Source organism: Callospermophilus lateralis, chromosome 4 (genome assembly GCF_048772815.1).
Source record: "Callospermophilus lateralis isolate mCalLat2 chromosome 4, mCalLat2.hap1, whole genome shotgun sequence".
Lineage (NCBI taxonomy): Eukaryota > Metazoa > Chordata > Mammalia > Rodentia > Sciuridae > Callospermophilus > Callospermophilus lateralis.
The window spans coordinates 163,318,203-163,334,420 of NC_135308.1; the positions used below are offsets into that span (position 1 = coordinate 163,318,203).

A 16,218-nucleotide genomic window follows, 5' to 3' on the forward strand; every position below is an offset into this window, starting at 1 on the left:
CAAAAAAACTGAAATTGCACAACATAAATTGACTCTAGCTGGGCTAATTTCCAAATAATATTAACAAGTTCCTAAAGAGTATTTAATATACGTATTTTTCTGGCACAAAAAACTAAATGTTTGTTCTATAATAATCAATAAACCTATTTCTAAATTAAAGCAGAACATTTTTCGTGGAGGAAGCAAGTAGTGATTCAGGATTAAAAGAACACATTAATATAAAATAGCAGAGGAAAATATATAAGAAAAGAAAAGTTATATTCCAAGGGTGACTGTTGTTTTAGAAATCAAAATACCCATGAATATGATCCTGTTAACAACTAAACCCTAGTTCAGCTGGGCACAGTGACGCATGCCTGTAATCCCAGTGGCTCAGTTGGCTGAGACAGGATAATCAGAAGTTCGAGGCCAGCCTCAGCAACTTAGCAAGGCCTTAAGCAACTTGATGAGACCCTGTCTAAAAATAAAAAGTAAAAAAAGGCTGGGGATGTGGCTCAGTGGTTAGGTGCCCCTGGGTTCACTCCCAAGCACCAAATAACAATAATAACAATAATAATAATAATAATAATAATAATAATAATAAACCCAAGTTCACCATCTGTGGATTCCTGAAACTTGTCTCTGACAGTCTTCAGGTTCTCTAGGGCTCTCAGGTTTGGGGCTGCTGTCTTCAAGAGAACATCCTCCTGGGAGGCCATCTGCTGCAGGAGGAGTGCAAGGTGGGCCTCTATCTCTTTATCTGACTGCAGAGCCTGTTATTGCAAAAAACACCACTGACTGGCACGCCTTTTACATCCAGACTGCTAAGTAAGACAGAAGCACAGGTCATCCCCTCTGACCACACCAGCTCCCTCTGCACACTGCCCACCCCAGCTGCTCAGCCTGGAGCTGCAGTCACACAGCACCATCTCCAGCTTTCCAGGTCGGCTGTGCCTTTCATGCTCTACAATACACATGCTGCTCTTGGAAGAGGTTGTATCTCTCTCTTTTTTTAACCTGGCTAAAAGACAATTCATTTATCACCTTAATTTCTGTGTTCAATAAACAGTATATATCATCTACTACATGTTAGACACTGAAGATTCAATGAAGGACACTCTCACTCTTTGTCTTTAAAAGTTCACAGAGAAGTAAGCAATATATCTGCCATTTATAACAGGATGAAAAACCTCTTATCAGGATAGCATAAGGCAGAGAGAAGGGCAATATTCAACCTGACTAATGAATAGAATTAATTGGGGTGAGGATGGAAGGGAAACAGTGGCCATGCCCTTCCAGGAAAATGCTGTTGCTTTCCAGAAGGGAATGATATACATCATAAAGGAGAATTATCTGAAAACTGAGTAAACTTAAAACATTCTTATACCATACACTAGAATAAACTTCAGATGTATCAAACAGGCAAATGAAAACAATACCATAAGTACAAATAAGATATTCATATTTACTGAGAAATGAGGTGGCAAAAAAGCAATGAAGAAAGCACTAAATAGAAAACTACAGGAAAACAAAAACTCTTCTGCCAAAAGCTGCCACAACTACAGAGTCTAACAAAATGATATTAATGACGTGTGAAATGAAAAGATGTGGTGGGTATTGCTCCTTGGCTCCATCTCTGTCTTGAGCCAGGTGTGCTGAGGAGTGGGCCTGCTTTGCTCAGGCGACAGCTAAGCCCTTCTCCTCCACCCACTGGGGGTGGTGCCTGGGTCAGAAATGAACATGTAACCCCACTCAGGTGGCTGCAATGAGGGGACAACTGCTGGGGCTCTGTATTAAAACCTTTCAGTCTTAGAGCAGCTCCACCCCAAAAGGGTCATACTAGGATGCTGACTGGGCAAATTCAGCATGCTAGAGCAGATGCCACTTTCATTTACTCAGGACTTTGCAAAGCTTTTGTTTATTCTTTGTGGCCTACAAGAAGGGAATAGGATTCAAACAGTAGCTGGGCACAGAAACTCTGCTTCTTTGGCTAGACATTTCATGGTAGAGTGTTCTGCAGTGAGCAATGCTGATACAGATGTAAAAGTAACCTACTTACTTATTAGCCCACTTTATGATGTAAAAGAGACCCGCACAGAAGTGTTCTTAGTTAATATAGAAAAAAATGTTTTTCCTTTGTATATTTCTTTAAAAACATTAAGAAATCTACTTTTATTTTTTAAAAAGAACTTACATTCTGTTATCTAAAAATGATTCTGCAGTACTTAAATATTCAATATTGCTGTTAGTTGGGAGAATCAGGAGAAATCAGTTACCTTGAGATCCTCTCTTAAAGGGCTATAGTCCACTTCAATTGTGGCTTCCTTTTCATAGATGTCAGTTGTCGTCTGGGTACTTTCTGCTTCAGTTCCCAGCTGAAAAACACACAAAACTCTTTTCTTGTTATCTGAGATGATGACCTCTACTTATTCATCTGCCCCTAGTCCTCCAATTGCTTGTCACCTCATGCAAATTAAAAGTTTAACACCCTTATAACAGCTGGAAGGCTGCAATGATCTGGCTGCCCTAACTCTGGTGAACCAGGGTCCTTTGCTCCCTCTGCTGAAATCCACAGCCTCCTTGACCACAATGCAAGTGCCACCCTCAGGGCTGGCATGCTTGCTCTGCTGGACCACCTCCCCCAGATGCCTGTGACACTTCCTCTCACTCTACTCACTGGCGACCTTTCCCAGGCCACCCCTGGTTTCTCCACTCAAGGCTGTGAGCCCCTCCACAGTGCTCTGTATTCCCTTTTCTGCTTCATTTTCTTCTTTAGCACCTATCAACACCTAACACATCAATATCTTACTTGTTTACAATTTCTTTGTTGGATTGTCCCTACCACACTGTAATCTGAAGGAGAGGATTTTTTTTTTTTTTGAAGGAGAGGATTTTTGGCTGTTGTATTCACTGCTGTATTCTCAACGTTCCACACGATGACTGACACATACATTTCATTTCAGTATGTATTATATTTTGGAAGGAATAGGAAATAAGGAACAGATGAGCACTTATTTATCAGTTGCCTAGTCTTTTGTGTAAGCTGATCAAAATCAAGACTCACAAATTAAGAAGAGGAAAAAAACCCACTTGATATTCACTCCTTTCTTAGCTACACACCTTCAATGAAATTTTTATAATTAAGCATACATCTTATGTATACATGTTAAAATATCTCACAAAGAAGTTGAACTTCAGTACAAAATGTTTGAAGCTCTAACTCCCATGATGTCTATGTGTGATTCAACATCCCTGTTTGCATTAGACTTCTGTGTAAGTCATCTGGTGCCATGCCACTCAAAGTGGTCCATGGACCAGCAACAGGGGCCTCATCTGGGGCTGTGTGGAATGCACTCTTAGGTCACATGAAACCCAGATGCTTCCTCTGCACGTTATGATTTGGGAATCTAGGAAAATCTCTCCCCACAATACGGAAATCTGAGAACCTGGCAGTGCAGGCAACACCTCCAATGGAAGGGTTCCACCTCACAGACACTATCAAACAATGATTTCTACCCAGTAACCAGTTTGATCCTCTGGAAAGAGGATTCAGTTCACACCTAATATCTTTCTATTCTGGGTTTTACAGAACACCTTGGATAACCACATCATTGCATGGCTACAACTAGATGGCTTATCAAATTCCAACCAGGAACTCACCACCAGAGGCTACTGTTTTTCTATAGAAAGTGTTCCCAAGCTGTAGACATGACTCTGTGGCTTTCTGCACCCCACCTAATACTCCCCCTTAGGACCAGAAAGAATAAGTGTGACTTACATGAGACTTTCACCTATTTGAAGATAATGGTCACATTCCCCAAGCCTTCCCTCCCCAAACAACATGGTCAGGGTTTTCTTCACTAGTCTGGATGTATTACTCTTAAAATGCCTGTTTTAAAAAGTAAATACAGTATTCTAGTGTGGCCCGACTAGCACAGAGTAGAACAGAAGTAACATTTTTTTTTTTTTTTTTTAAATAGACTACTTCAGGATTTGGTGTGAAGCTCAGTGGTAAAGTGTTTGCCTAGCATGCACAAAGCCCTACATTCAATCCCCAGCACTACCACCAAAATAATCAAACAAACAAACAAAAAACCCCCAAACTTTTATAGAGTAGTTTTAGGTTTAAAGCATCAACACATCATAATCACTTGAAGTCCATAGTTCTCCATTAGGGTTTACTATTGGTGTCTATGAGTTGTATAAGAGCATAAAGGCACGTATCCAACATTATACATTATAGTATTAGGTAGAATAGTTTCACTGTCCTAAAAGTCATCTATGTTTCACCTATCCATCCCTCACTGCCTTCTAACTCCTGGCAAACAGATTTTACTATCTAGATTGTTTTTGCCTTTTCTGGAATATCATGAAGTTGGAATCACCGATTATCTTCTTTTACTTATCAATATGCATTTAAGTTTCTTCCCTGTTCTTTCGTGGCTTCATTGTTTTTTTTTTTTTTTTTTTGCTTTGAGATGGGGTCTTGCCCAGGATGGTCTTGAATTCCTGGGCTCAAGTGATCCTCCTGTTTTCAGCCTTCTAAGCAGCTGGGACTACAGATGTGTGCCTCCACACCCAGCAGTAGCTCATTTATCCCTAGTGCTGGATAAAATTGCAGGATCTGAGTGAATCCGTTTACTGTTCACCTACTTAAGGATATTATGGTTGCTTCCAAATTTTTGCAATTATGAAGAAAGCTTCTACAAACATCCATATGCAAGTTTTGTGTGGATGTAAGTTTTCAACTCTTTTGGGTAAATTCCAGGTAGTATAATTGCTGATCATATGGTAAAAACATATTTAGTCTTATAAGAAACTGCCAAATTGTATCCAAAGTGGCTGTGGCTATATTCTCACCAACAATGAAAGACAGTTCCTGTTTTTTTTTTTTTTTTTTTTTTTTAAATATTTATTTTTTAGTTTTCGGCGGACACAACATCTTTGTTTGTATGTGGTGCTGAGGATCGAACCCGGGCCACACGCATGCCAGGCGAGCGAGCTACCACTTGAGCCACATCTCCAGCCCCGAAAGACAGTTCCTGTTCTTGATCCTTGCCAGCCTTTGGTGCTGTCAGTGTTCTAGATTTTGGTCTAGAGTATAGCTGTTTAGTATTGTTTTTTTTTTTTCCTGGGGATTGGACCCAGGGGTGCTTAGCCACTGAGCCACATCCCTAATTCTTATATATATATATGTATATACATACATACATATTTATTTATTATTTAGAAACAAGATCTTGCTGAGTTGCTTAAATCCTTGCCAAGTTACTGAGGCTGGCTTTGAACTCATGATCTTCCTTCCTCAGCCTCCTGATCATGTGGGATATTGCAGGCATGTGTCATGGTACCCAGCTGTGATCTTTTTTAATTTGCATTCTTCTAAAGACCTATTAAATGGAACATCTTTTAATATGCTTATTTGTCATCTATTTCCTTTGGTAGGTAGTATATTAAGGTCTTTGGCCTATATTAATCAAGTTGTTTACTTTTTTTTTTTTTTGGTGTGTTTGTGAGATACTAGGCAAGCACTGAGCTATATCCCCAACCAATTTTTGAAATTTTGAGAAAGCAGGGTCTTGCTAAGTTGCTCACATCGACCTTAAATTTGCAACTCTCCTGCCTCAGCTCCCAAGTGTGCTTCCCTGTGCCTGGCTGTCTCCTAAAGTTTGAAGAGTTCTTTGAATATTTTGGATAAGTCTTCTCAAGCATGACTTTTGCAAATATTTTCTCCCAGTCTTAGCCTGTCTCAATTCGCTTGACAGTGTCTTTAGAAGAGAAGATTTTAAAAATTTTTGGTGAAGTCCAGTTTACAATTATTTCATGAGTTGTGCCTGTGTTGTTGTATATCTTTCACTAAACACTTGCTTGTGTTCTGAGCTTCCTGGTTCAGTTTGGTGTCTGACATTCATTTGAGGGAAATCATTCCTATTTCAAACACTGCTTCTGTTCCTTTCCCTTTTCTTTTTCGGTATTCCTATTACATGGTACACCTTTTGTAGCTTTCCCATAGTTCCTGGAAAACCTGCTTTAAGTCCCCTCTTTGCTTTCTAGTTTTGGAGGTTTCTATAGAGATATCCTTATGTCAGATCCTTTCCTCATCCGTGTTCAATCTTCTAAAAAGCCCATCAAAAGCACTTTTAATATCTCTTCATGTTTTTGATCTGTAGAGTTTCTTTTTGGTTCTTTCCATTTCTGCTTCAGTTGCTCATCTGTTCTTGCATGTTGTTTATCCAGTATAGCCCATAGCTTATTAATCACAGCTATTTTAAGTTCCTGGTCTGATAATTTTAACATCCCTATATCTGAGTTTAGGTCTAATGCTGCTTCTGTGTCTTCAAATTATTTTTTGACTTTTGGTATGCCTTGTCATATTTTTCTTGATAGCTGAACATGATGTACTGAGTGAAGGGAACTGCTGTAAACTGGCCTTCAGTAATCTGGTGGTGAGGTGTGGGGGAAGGGAAGCATCTACAATTCTATGATTAGGTCTTAGAACCCCTCACCCCACCCAGATATTGGGATTGAACCCAGGGGTACTTTACCACTGAGCTATAATCCCACCTCTTTTTATTTTGAGACAGGGTCTCACTAAGTTGCAGGGCTGGCTTTGAACTTATGATCCTCCTGTCTCAATTTCCAGAATCACTGGGATCACAGGTGTATGCCATTTTGCCCAGCTAGATCTCAATCTTTCAGCAAGCCTCTGTCCCTATGATTTCATAAGTGTTTCTCAGTAATTTTTCCCCCCTTTCAGTGTACAGAATACCCAAAGCTTGCTGGAGATGACCATTCCCCTACCTCAGGTCAATCAGCTCTAATAAAACCCCAGCAGATAGGTTCCCAGGGCAGCAGCCCCTATTAAGTGAGACCCTAAAGGTTCAGGAGGCAACATGCACAAAAGTGAGGGAGCCCTATGACTGGTGCTCCTGGCGTTTTCATCTCTCAGACCTCCAGGTTTTCCTAAGTGGGTGCTGGATCCCCCTGGAGGCTCCCGCACTGTAAGCTGTGATTCCCTGTATCTGTCTCTCCAGTTTTGGAGCAGCGAGTTTTGCTCTGACCTCACTTCTGACAGATGTAAGAGTTACTGATTTTCAGCTTTTTACTTGTTAAGATGAAGGAGTGAGGGCTGGGGATATAGCTCAGTTGGTAGAGTGCTTGCCTCACATGTACAAGGCCCTGGGTTCAGATCCCAGCACCACACACACACACACACACACACACACACACACAAAAAAAAAAAAAAAAAAGATGAAGGGATGATTTTCAAGTTTCTGACATGCTGGAATGGAAACTAGAAGCAGCACTTTTCTTCTTAGATGTGGTTCAATATGAATTGGGCTTGTCTTAGTGTCTGCTGTGAAATACCCTGCCATGAATGTAGAGAGGTCTTTCATGCTAATCAAGAAGCACATAATTTCCCACTCATGATGGGCATGTTGGAGAATAATTCTGAATTTCAGTAACTGAAAGAACACTGGAAACAAAGTGGTGGCACTGTTACTGACTAACAGCCACAGACTGAGTCCTGGAGACTGTTTCCTCCTCCACTCTGTAATTATAACACTCTTCTAAAATTAAACTGACTTGCCTTTAAACTGACTATTTCTTTGTATGTATAGTGAGTGCTGTTTTTCTGCATGCCCCCCCCTTCCCTCCCTTCACACCACAAGACTGGGTGGGTACATGATCCAAAATAAGCAAATCAGAATTCTTCCCCAGGATTTTTCTGGGAGGGCAGGAGAGAGTTCTCTTCCCTCTGTCAAAGCCACAGCTACCTTGGAGCCTCCTGAGGAAGCTGATCTAAGAGGACAAAGCCAAGATATACTGAGTAAGAGTTCTGCAGCCTTCAAAGGCCCAAGAACCAGAGAAAAAAAATAAGCAGGCTCTAAACACCAGGTGCAGTACCACCGCACATATTTTAAGAAATTTTCTAGGCACCTCTACTTCAATTATGTCGTCCAGTGACCCCAACAGAAGAACTATCTCAATGTCTTGAACTTTACAATCAAGCAGCATGTTATGCTTCTCTAATCGTTTCTGTTCCAGAGAAGTCTGAATGATCACAACTTCCTTTTGCAATTTTCCCACTTCCCTGTAAAAACACAATATGAAAAGTGCTTTTACTCATTATGTAATGCGGCACTAAATCAAGAAAAAGTTATATTATAGGAAAAGGTGACTTTTCCTTATGAGTCCTGTAAGTGTTGGAGTTTGTAATATAAACATTAACACTCCTGAGAAATACCATGAATGAACCTAGTTAACCCAAGGTTGCATTTTTCTTTTTGTGTGGTACTGAGAATGGAACCCAGGGCCTTGTTCATGCTAGGAAAGCACTCCGCCACTTAGTTACATCCCTAATCCTATTTATTTTGAGATAAGGTCTTGCCAAGATGCCCAGGTTAGCCATGAACTTTTTTTTTTAATATTTATTTTTTAGTTGTAGTTCACCACCTTTATTTATATATGGTGCTGAGGTTCAAACCCAGGGCCTCGAACATGCTAGGTGAGTGCTCTACTGCTGAGCCTGAGCCCCAGCCCCAGCCCCAGCCCCTAGCCTTGAACTTGCTATCCTCTTGACTCAACCTCCCTGGTAGCTAGGATCACAGGCATATTTACTGAGCCTGGCAATGGCATTTTTCAATAATATACATTCCTGATTTAATCACAGTGACCAAGAGACAGTCCTTTCCCAGTTATTTTTCTTAATATTTTATTTTTTTGAGTTGTGGTTGGACATAATACCTTTTATTTTTTATTTATTTATTTTTTATATTTATGTGATGCTTAGGATTGAATCCAGGACCCTGCATGTGCTAGGCAAGCACTCTACCACTGAGCCACAACCTCAGCCCCTTTCCTAGTTACTTTATTTATTTTTATTTTTGATATCAGGGATTGAACCTAGGGTCACTTAACCACTGAGCTGTATCCTCAGTGCTTCTTATTTTGAGATAGGGTCTTGCTAAGTTGCTTAGGCTGGCTTTGAACTTGTGATCCTCCTATTTCAGCCTCTGAGTTGCTGGGATTACAGGAGTATTATGCCACCATGCTCAGCTTAATTTATTTATAAATCTATACTTTTTCAGGTTGTGTTTCTTCCTCATATGAGCTCTACATTTTGGAACCTCAAACCAGGAGAAATAGGGGCTGTGGTTGTGGCTCAGCGGTAGAGCACTTGCCCAGCATGGGCGAGGCTCTGGGTTCGATCCTCAGCACCACATAAAAATAAATAATTAATTAAAATCTTGTGTCCAACTACAACTAAAAAATAAACATTAAAAACAAACAAGCAAGCAAACAAAAACCCAGTAGAAATAGTCTCTCCGCAAGAGAAATCAGGTAAATCACTGTATCCCTGACAATCTGAAGTCTCTGTACTACCTTGGCTCTTCTCAAGATGAGGCTATGAGGTTTACTAGCTGGAACAATGTGGACTTTTAACAGGACCCAGAAAGGGGACAAAAAAGTAAGAAAAGAAAAAGGAAGGAAGGATGAAAGGCATGGAGCAGACAGGAGAAGACTCCGAGATTTTCAAGAATACAAAGAGAAACAAATTTTAAACTAAATATAAAAGTTTAAAAAAAATCAAGAAACAGATTTTAATTCCTCTAAAAAAAAAAAGTCATACACAAAAAACTTCCCAGCAGTGTCTTAAAGCACTGAAGGATTTGGGACAGTGAGGAAAAGTGACATGCCAAGAGGTTGAGCAAAAAGAGCTAATTTCTCATTGCTATGATCATGTCAGTCATGCAGAAAAGCATGTTATTTTGCTACAAGTCAGCTGACCCAAGGCATGTCACCATCATCATCACGGCAAATCCTTATCAGGTACCAGGCTGTCTTTTAAGCTCACTCCATCAGTGTTCGGTCACTACTCTCTGAGGCAGGCATTTTCTTTAACCCCGTTTACTGATGAGGAGATCAAGGCACAGTATGTCTGAAGCAAAGCTGGGATGTACTCACAGGCAGCATGGCCTGACCCATCCCTTACCCTCTGTGCCATGCTGCAGAGAGGGAATCTCTGGACAGCAGAAGACACCAGCAACATCAAGGGGGATTTAGGGCAAGGGACTCTACGGGATCACATTTTCATTCACCAGAAAGAACTACTCACTCTAACCAACTAATTCACTCATTTGGTTCCCCCCAAATTAGAATATTTCAAATATGTTATGTGAGACCAAGAGCAATAAAGGGTACATATTCAAATATATAGCTTCACATTCCACTCCGACAATACACATGTCTAAAATGCCAGCTGTATCTTTCAAACTGATGAATTCTCAATTACCTATCAACAGCGAAAAACTTCTTCCGTTCCTCTTCAATCTGAGTTTGAACTTTCTCAGTGTTGGAATTCCGAGTGATAAAGATGTCCTGAAGTTGCTGCCGCTTTGCCATGAGTTCATCCACAACTTGCAGACAGTCTTCTTCAACCTGAAGAAAGAGGATATGCATTGCAGATTTACCATTTTTTATATTGTTAAGGTTCACAGGTTCTGTTATCAATAAGACCAACCCAGTCACTCTAAGATAAATCATATCCCATGTGCTGCTTGAACCTATGTCATGGATTGTGACCTACTCTCATTCTACACCTTTTAGGAACTGGTATCAGTACTTGCCTTCATCCTTCATTTTAGACCCATTCCTCATATCACTGCCATTTGACTTCCATTCCCACTGTCCAATAAAGTTCTTGCCACTGTGACTCTTAAGTGGCAATTAAACAAACATTTCAGGCTCAGCCATTTAAACAGTCTTTATCACTTCTTCCTTCCTGCAGCACTGGGGCTTCTGGGATGCCTCCTCTTCGACTGACTACCCCTGTTCCTAGCCTACCTGCACCTTCCAGAATCTCACGGCCGCTTCAGTGCTCTCCACTGTCCATCTGCCCGAGCATTTCAACTTTTCTCACAGAGTTTCAATTTACTTGGGTCAATCAGCAGCTGCCAGATCAATACTCCTGCCCAGATTTCTCTGCATTCCCTGATGGTGGACACTACCGTCCAGGCACCACACAGACCTAAGTCCCCTTCCATCTACCGTCCCAATCAGAACTCAGGCAGGAGTCCTTGTGGCACCCCGCCTCGCCTTCCCTCCCACCCAGCATCCAGAACTCAGGAAGCTCTGCTGATTTAAGCACTTCTCACATCTGCCCCCATCACTACCAAAGCCTTTTAGGAGCTCAATAAGTGAAGGAGGTTGAAAATTCAATGAAGAGACACTTCAGCTACCACTCACTGTTAGTTACCTTCTTCAGATTATCAATGTCTTCTCTACCTTTCTGGATAGTTTCTTTTAATGTGTTGATCTTATTCAGTTTCTTCTTAAGCTGATTGCGACTATACTCAAGCTGAATATTAAGCCGAGTTTTTTGCTTTTCAAATTCTAATCTAGCATAAAAAAGTCAAGTATTACAAATGGTAAGTGAAATGCTCTCTTTCTTTCTTTTTAACGTTCTCTTACAGGAAATTTCAAATACAAAAGTAGAAGGAATATGATAATGAACCCCATGAAGCTCTCACTCAAATTCAATATAATCAATTCAAGATCATTCTTAAAAAAAAAAAAAAGATCATTCTTGTTTTATGTATAACCCCACTTATCACAATACTGGACTATTTCAAGCAAATTCAAGACATCATGTAATTTCATCTGTAAATATTTTATGTGTATCTCCAAAAGTGAAATGACTTTTAATTCATAAGCACAAATTATTATAACTTAAAAAATCATAATAAATCTTTAATATGAAACTATTACCATTGCCAAATTTCCAGGGCATCTCATTATTTTTAAAAAACCCTGGATATCTGTATTAGGATTCAGACACTGCATACAAGTGATATGTTTCTTACATATTTTATAATCTATAGGTTCCCTTCTTTTTCTTTAAGTTACAACTTACATATTTATTTATTGATACTGAGGTTTGAATCCAGGGCTTGCACATGATAGACTCAACCACTGAGCCACATCCCCAGTCCTTTAAAAATTTTTAAATTTTACTTTGAGACAGGATCTCATTAAGTTTTTGTGGCTGGCCTCAAACTTTTGATGGTCCTGCCTTAGCCTCAAGTAGCTGGGATCACAGTGTGCACTGTTACACCCAGCTTTACATGTTTATTAAAATTTTTTTTGCCATACTGAGAAATGAACCCAGGGCTCTCTACCTATGACCTACATTCCCAGCCTCCTCCTCTTTTTTGGAGATAGGGCAGAGTCTTGCTAAATTGCTGAGGCTGTCCGCAAACTTGCAGTTCTCCTGCTTTAGCATCCAGAGTAGCTGGGATTATAGACATACACCACCATGCCTGGCTTTATGTGTTTATTAAATTATTTATTCAGTTGTTTTCAATAGTTATTCAAATATAAACTCCAAATATAAACTTTTAAACTGAAGAACATGTCCCTTCCTGATGTACTTTCTACTTGCAAGCTTCATAAACTCCTCATAAAAGACTTTAACACTGCTGGGCACAGTAGTGCACACCTAAAGTCCTAGCAACTTGAGAGGCTGAAGCAGGAGGATCAAAAGATTGAGGCCAGTCTCAGCAACCAAGTGAGACTTGAAACAACTCAGTGAGAACCTGTCTCAAAAAATAAAAAGAACTAGGAATATAGCTCAGTGGTAGAGCACCCCTGGCTTCAATCCCAGTACATAAAACAAACAAACAAACAAACAAACAAAAAAAAAAAACCAACATCAACTGTAACTTGCCCTTTCCTTCTTCTATCCCTCCCATGTATCCTGGTAACCCAACTGTTCATTCAAGATGTACTTTTAAGTGCTATCTGTATCAGATACGGTGCTAGATAAACTGATTGAAAAACAGTGACAATAAAAACAAAGTAATATTTAATGAGAGTTTACTATGCATCTGTTATCAAAGCTCTGCTATAAATTAACCTATTCAAAGTTGTAGACTGTGAGGTAAGTAATACTAGTGCCCCATTAACAGAAGAGACAAAAGCAGAAGAGTTCAGCCTTGTCTAAGGCTACCCATTCGGGAAGCATGGAGCCAGGTGTGACATAGAGGAGGCAACAGAGTCCCCACTCCTGACCTCTGACTGCACTGCCTGTGCCAGAGGTCAAGAAGAAACCTTCAAGAGACTTGTCTCTGCTCAGCAGTCAGGCCTACAGAACATGCAGGACACCACACAACTCCAGCCTTCCTGTCCCCTCACTGGCAAAACTAGAAAAAACTGATGGATCCAAAAATCTATTTGGAAATCTCAGTGCTCCTCTTAGCTCTTAGTGTGCAACCAGGCAGAGACTCAAAGACAGAAGACCTGAGCAACACCAGCAGCCTGGCCAACTGCCTTGCAGGGTAGCACTGCATCCACAGCAGAATGCACATTCTTTGCAGGTATGCATGGAACATGTACTAAAACAGACAAGAATTGGCCTCACCTGAAGGGATCAAAATAATTCAGAATATATTCCTCACCACAATGAAATTAACCTAAGAATCACTAACAGAAAGACATCTGAACCCCCTTGCACTGCCAATATCTGCTAATCAGACAACACTCTTTTCATCCTATGTCATAGGAAAAAAAAAAACACAGGGATACTAGGAAATATTTTGGACAGAATTATAATTAAAATACAATGTGCTAAAATTTGTAAGATGTAGCTTAAATAGCACTTAGAGAGAAATAAATATCTTTAAGTGTTTATATTAGAAGATAAGCCCCAAATACATGTCAACTTCCCTCTTAGAAAGATATACAAGAATATTAAATCAAAATAAGTAGAAGGAAGGCAGAGCACGGTGGTGCACACCTGTAATCCCAGCAGCTTGGGAGGCTAAGAAAGGAGAATTTTGAGTTCAAAGTCAGCCTCAGCAACTGCAAGGCACTAAGCAACTCAGTGAGACCCTGTCTCTAAATAAACTACGAAATAGGGCTGGGGATGTCCCTGAGTTCAATCCCTGGTACCAAAAAAAAAAAAAAAAAAAAAAAAAAAAAAGTAGAAGGAAGGAAATAATGAACAGCAGAAACTAGTAACATAGAAACAAACAAGCCTTAGAGAAAACCCATGAAACCAAGAGCTGGTATTACAAGGATCGATAAAATTAATATGCCTTTAGCTAGATATCAAAAAGAAAAGACAAGACAAGCCACAATACTAGGAACAAAAGTATAGCATTCCAGATCTTACAGATTTTAAAAATACAAAGTATTGGGCCAGGGTTGTGGCTCAGTGGTAGAGCGCTTGCCTAGCATGTGTGAAGCACTGAGTTCGATCCTGGCACCACATTAAAAAAAATAAAATAAGGGCTGAGGTTGTGGCTCAGCGGTAAAGCGCTCGCCTAGCATGTTCAATTCTCAGCACCACATAAAAATAAATAAATTAATAAATACATATTAAAAAAATAAAAGTTTTGTGTCCATCTACAACTAAAAAAATAAAAAAGACACACAAAGTGACTTTATGTTAATACATTTGTCAACCCAGATAAAGTACACAGATTTCTTGAAAGATGTGAACTACCGAACCTTGTCCAAGAAGCAGATATCCTGAGTAGTCCTGTATTCATTAAAGAAACTGGATCTCCAAATAAAAACCTTCCCACAAAGAAAAGTGGGGGGTTTCACTGACTAATCTTATGAAACACTGGGAAGAACAATACCAATCCTATATAAACGCTACCCAAAAAAGAAAGTACATTTTATTCCCAGCTCATTTTATGGGCCTAGCATTACCCTAAAACCAAACTTTGGACAAAGACATTATAAGAAAACTACAGATTGTTACACCCAAGAAAAGGGTGCAAAAATCTTTAGCAAAGTTTTAACAAATTAAATCCAAAAACATATGAAAACATATGAGAGTAACTCACGACCAAGTTGGGTTCATATTTTTATGTGAGGTGATTTAACACTTTAAAATGAATATAACTTACCAATTATTTGTACTTAATATATTAAAAAACTTAAAAAAAATCCAGCCATACATCTCAGTGGATGCCAGAGAAAGTATTTGACAAAATTCAGTGCTCATTTATGGCAAAAAAATTTCTGTAAAGTAGGAATAGAAGGGGACCCCTTCCTCAACCTGAAAGCTACCCTAAGTTTCTATTTTTCCCTGTGGCCCTAGGACTGGGAATAAGGCAGGATATGTGCTCTCACCACTTATCCAACGTTGTACTGGAGTCCTAGCTAGTACAATAGGCAAGAAAAGGAAATAAAAGATAAACTGCCTGGAAAGGGAGAAATAAAACTTTTTATTCACTGCAATATGATTATCTATGTAGGAAGTCCTAAGGAATCTATAAAGGAGCTTATAGAATTAAGTTTAGCAAGGTTTCAGGATACAAGGTCAATTTATAAAAAACAAATTTTATTTCAACATATTAAAACCAAATCATTTTATGTGCAAATTTTAAAACAATTCCATTTACAATAGTATAAAGATGAAACAAATGTAACAAAATATACACAGACCAAATCTGAAGGCAGAAAACTAAAAAGCAATAATGAGAGAAATAGATAATGACATAAATAAACGGAGATAGGTATCATGCTCATGGATTAGTATTAAAATGTCAATTCTTGGGCTGAGGTTGTAGGTCAGTGGTAGAGCACTTGCCTTGCACATGTGAGGCACTGGGTTTGATCCTCGGCACCACGTAAAGATAAATAAAGATATATATTTCAAAAAATATTTTTAAAAGATATCAATTCTTCCCAAATTAATCTATAGATTCAACACAATCCCAATCAAAATCCCAGCTGGTTTTCTTTCTTTCTTGCCCCCGCCCCCCAATGCTGGAGATTGAACTCAGGGTCTCACACATGCTGGGCATGAGCTCTAACATTGAGTCTTAACCCCAGCTCCAGCAGGGTTTTTCTTTTTTCTTTCTTTCTTTCATATATATATATATATATATACATACATACATACATACATACATATACATTCATATGTGTGTGTGTGTGTGTATATATATATATATACATACATATACATATATGTATATTTATATATATATATATATATATATATATATATATATATAAATCGAAAAGCTGATCCTAAAATGTACATGGAAATACAGAGGACCTAGAATAGGTAAGGGGCATCACCTTTCTTTCTTGTTCACTCCTGTATCTTCTGTATTTCTAGAAGGGGGCCTGCTACGTGGGAGTACATAGTAAATGGGTGTTAAAAGAATGAAAGAACTATGAGAGAACTGTAGAGAATAAATTGAAAGGAAGTTG

The 16,218-nt window shown here is 39.2% G+C and overlaps 1 protein-coding gene across 1 annotated transcript in view; it reads right to left on the reverse strand.

Annotated features, from left to right (window-relative positions):
* Smc1b (structural maintenance of chromosomes 1B) overlaps window positions 1-16,218 on the reverse strand; it is an 81,123-nt gene that overhangs the window by 11,009 nt on the left and 53,896 nt on the right. Inside the window, exons 16-20 of the mRNA XM_076855443.1 lie at window positions 11,240-11,381; window positions 10,277-10,422; window positions 7,921-8,074; window positions 2,256-2,354; window positions 596-752 (exon numbers count right to left, since the gene is read on the reverse strand). Coding sequence (XP_076711558.1) covers window positions 596-752; window positions 2,256-2,354; window positions 7,921-8,074; window positions 10,277-10,422; window positions 11,240-11,381 — 698 coding nt within the window. The remainder of the gene's footprint in view (window positions 1-595; window positions 753-2,255; window positions 2,355-7,920; window positions 8,075-10,276; window positions 10,423-11,239; window positions 11,382-16,218) is intronic.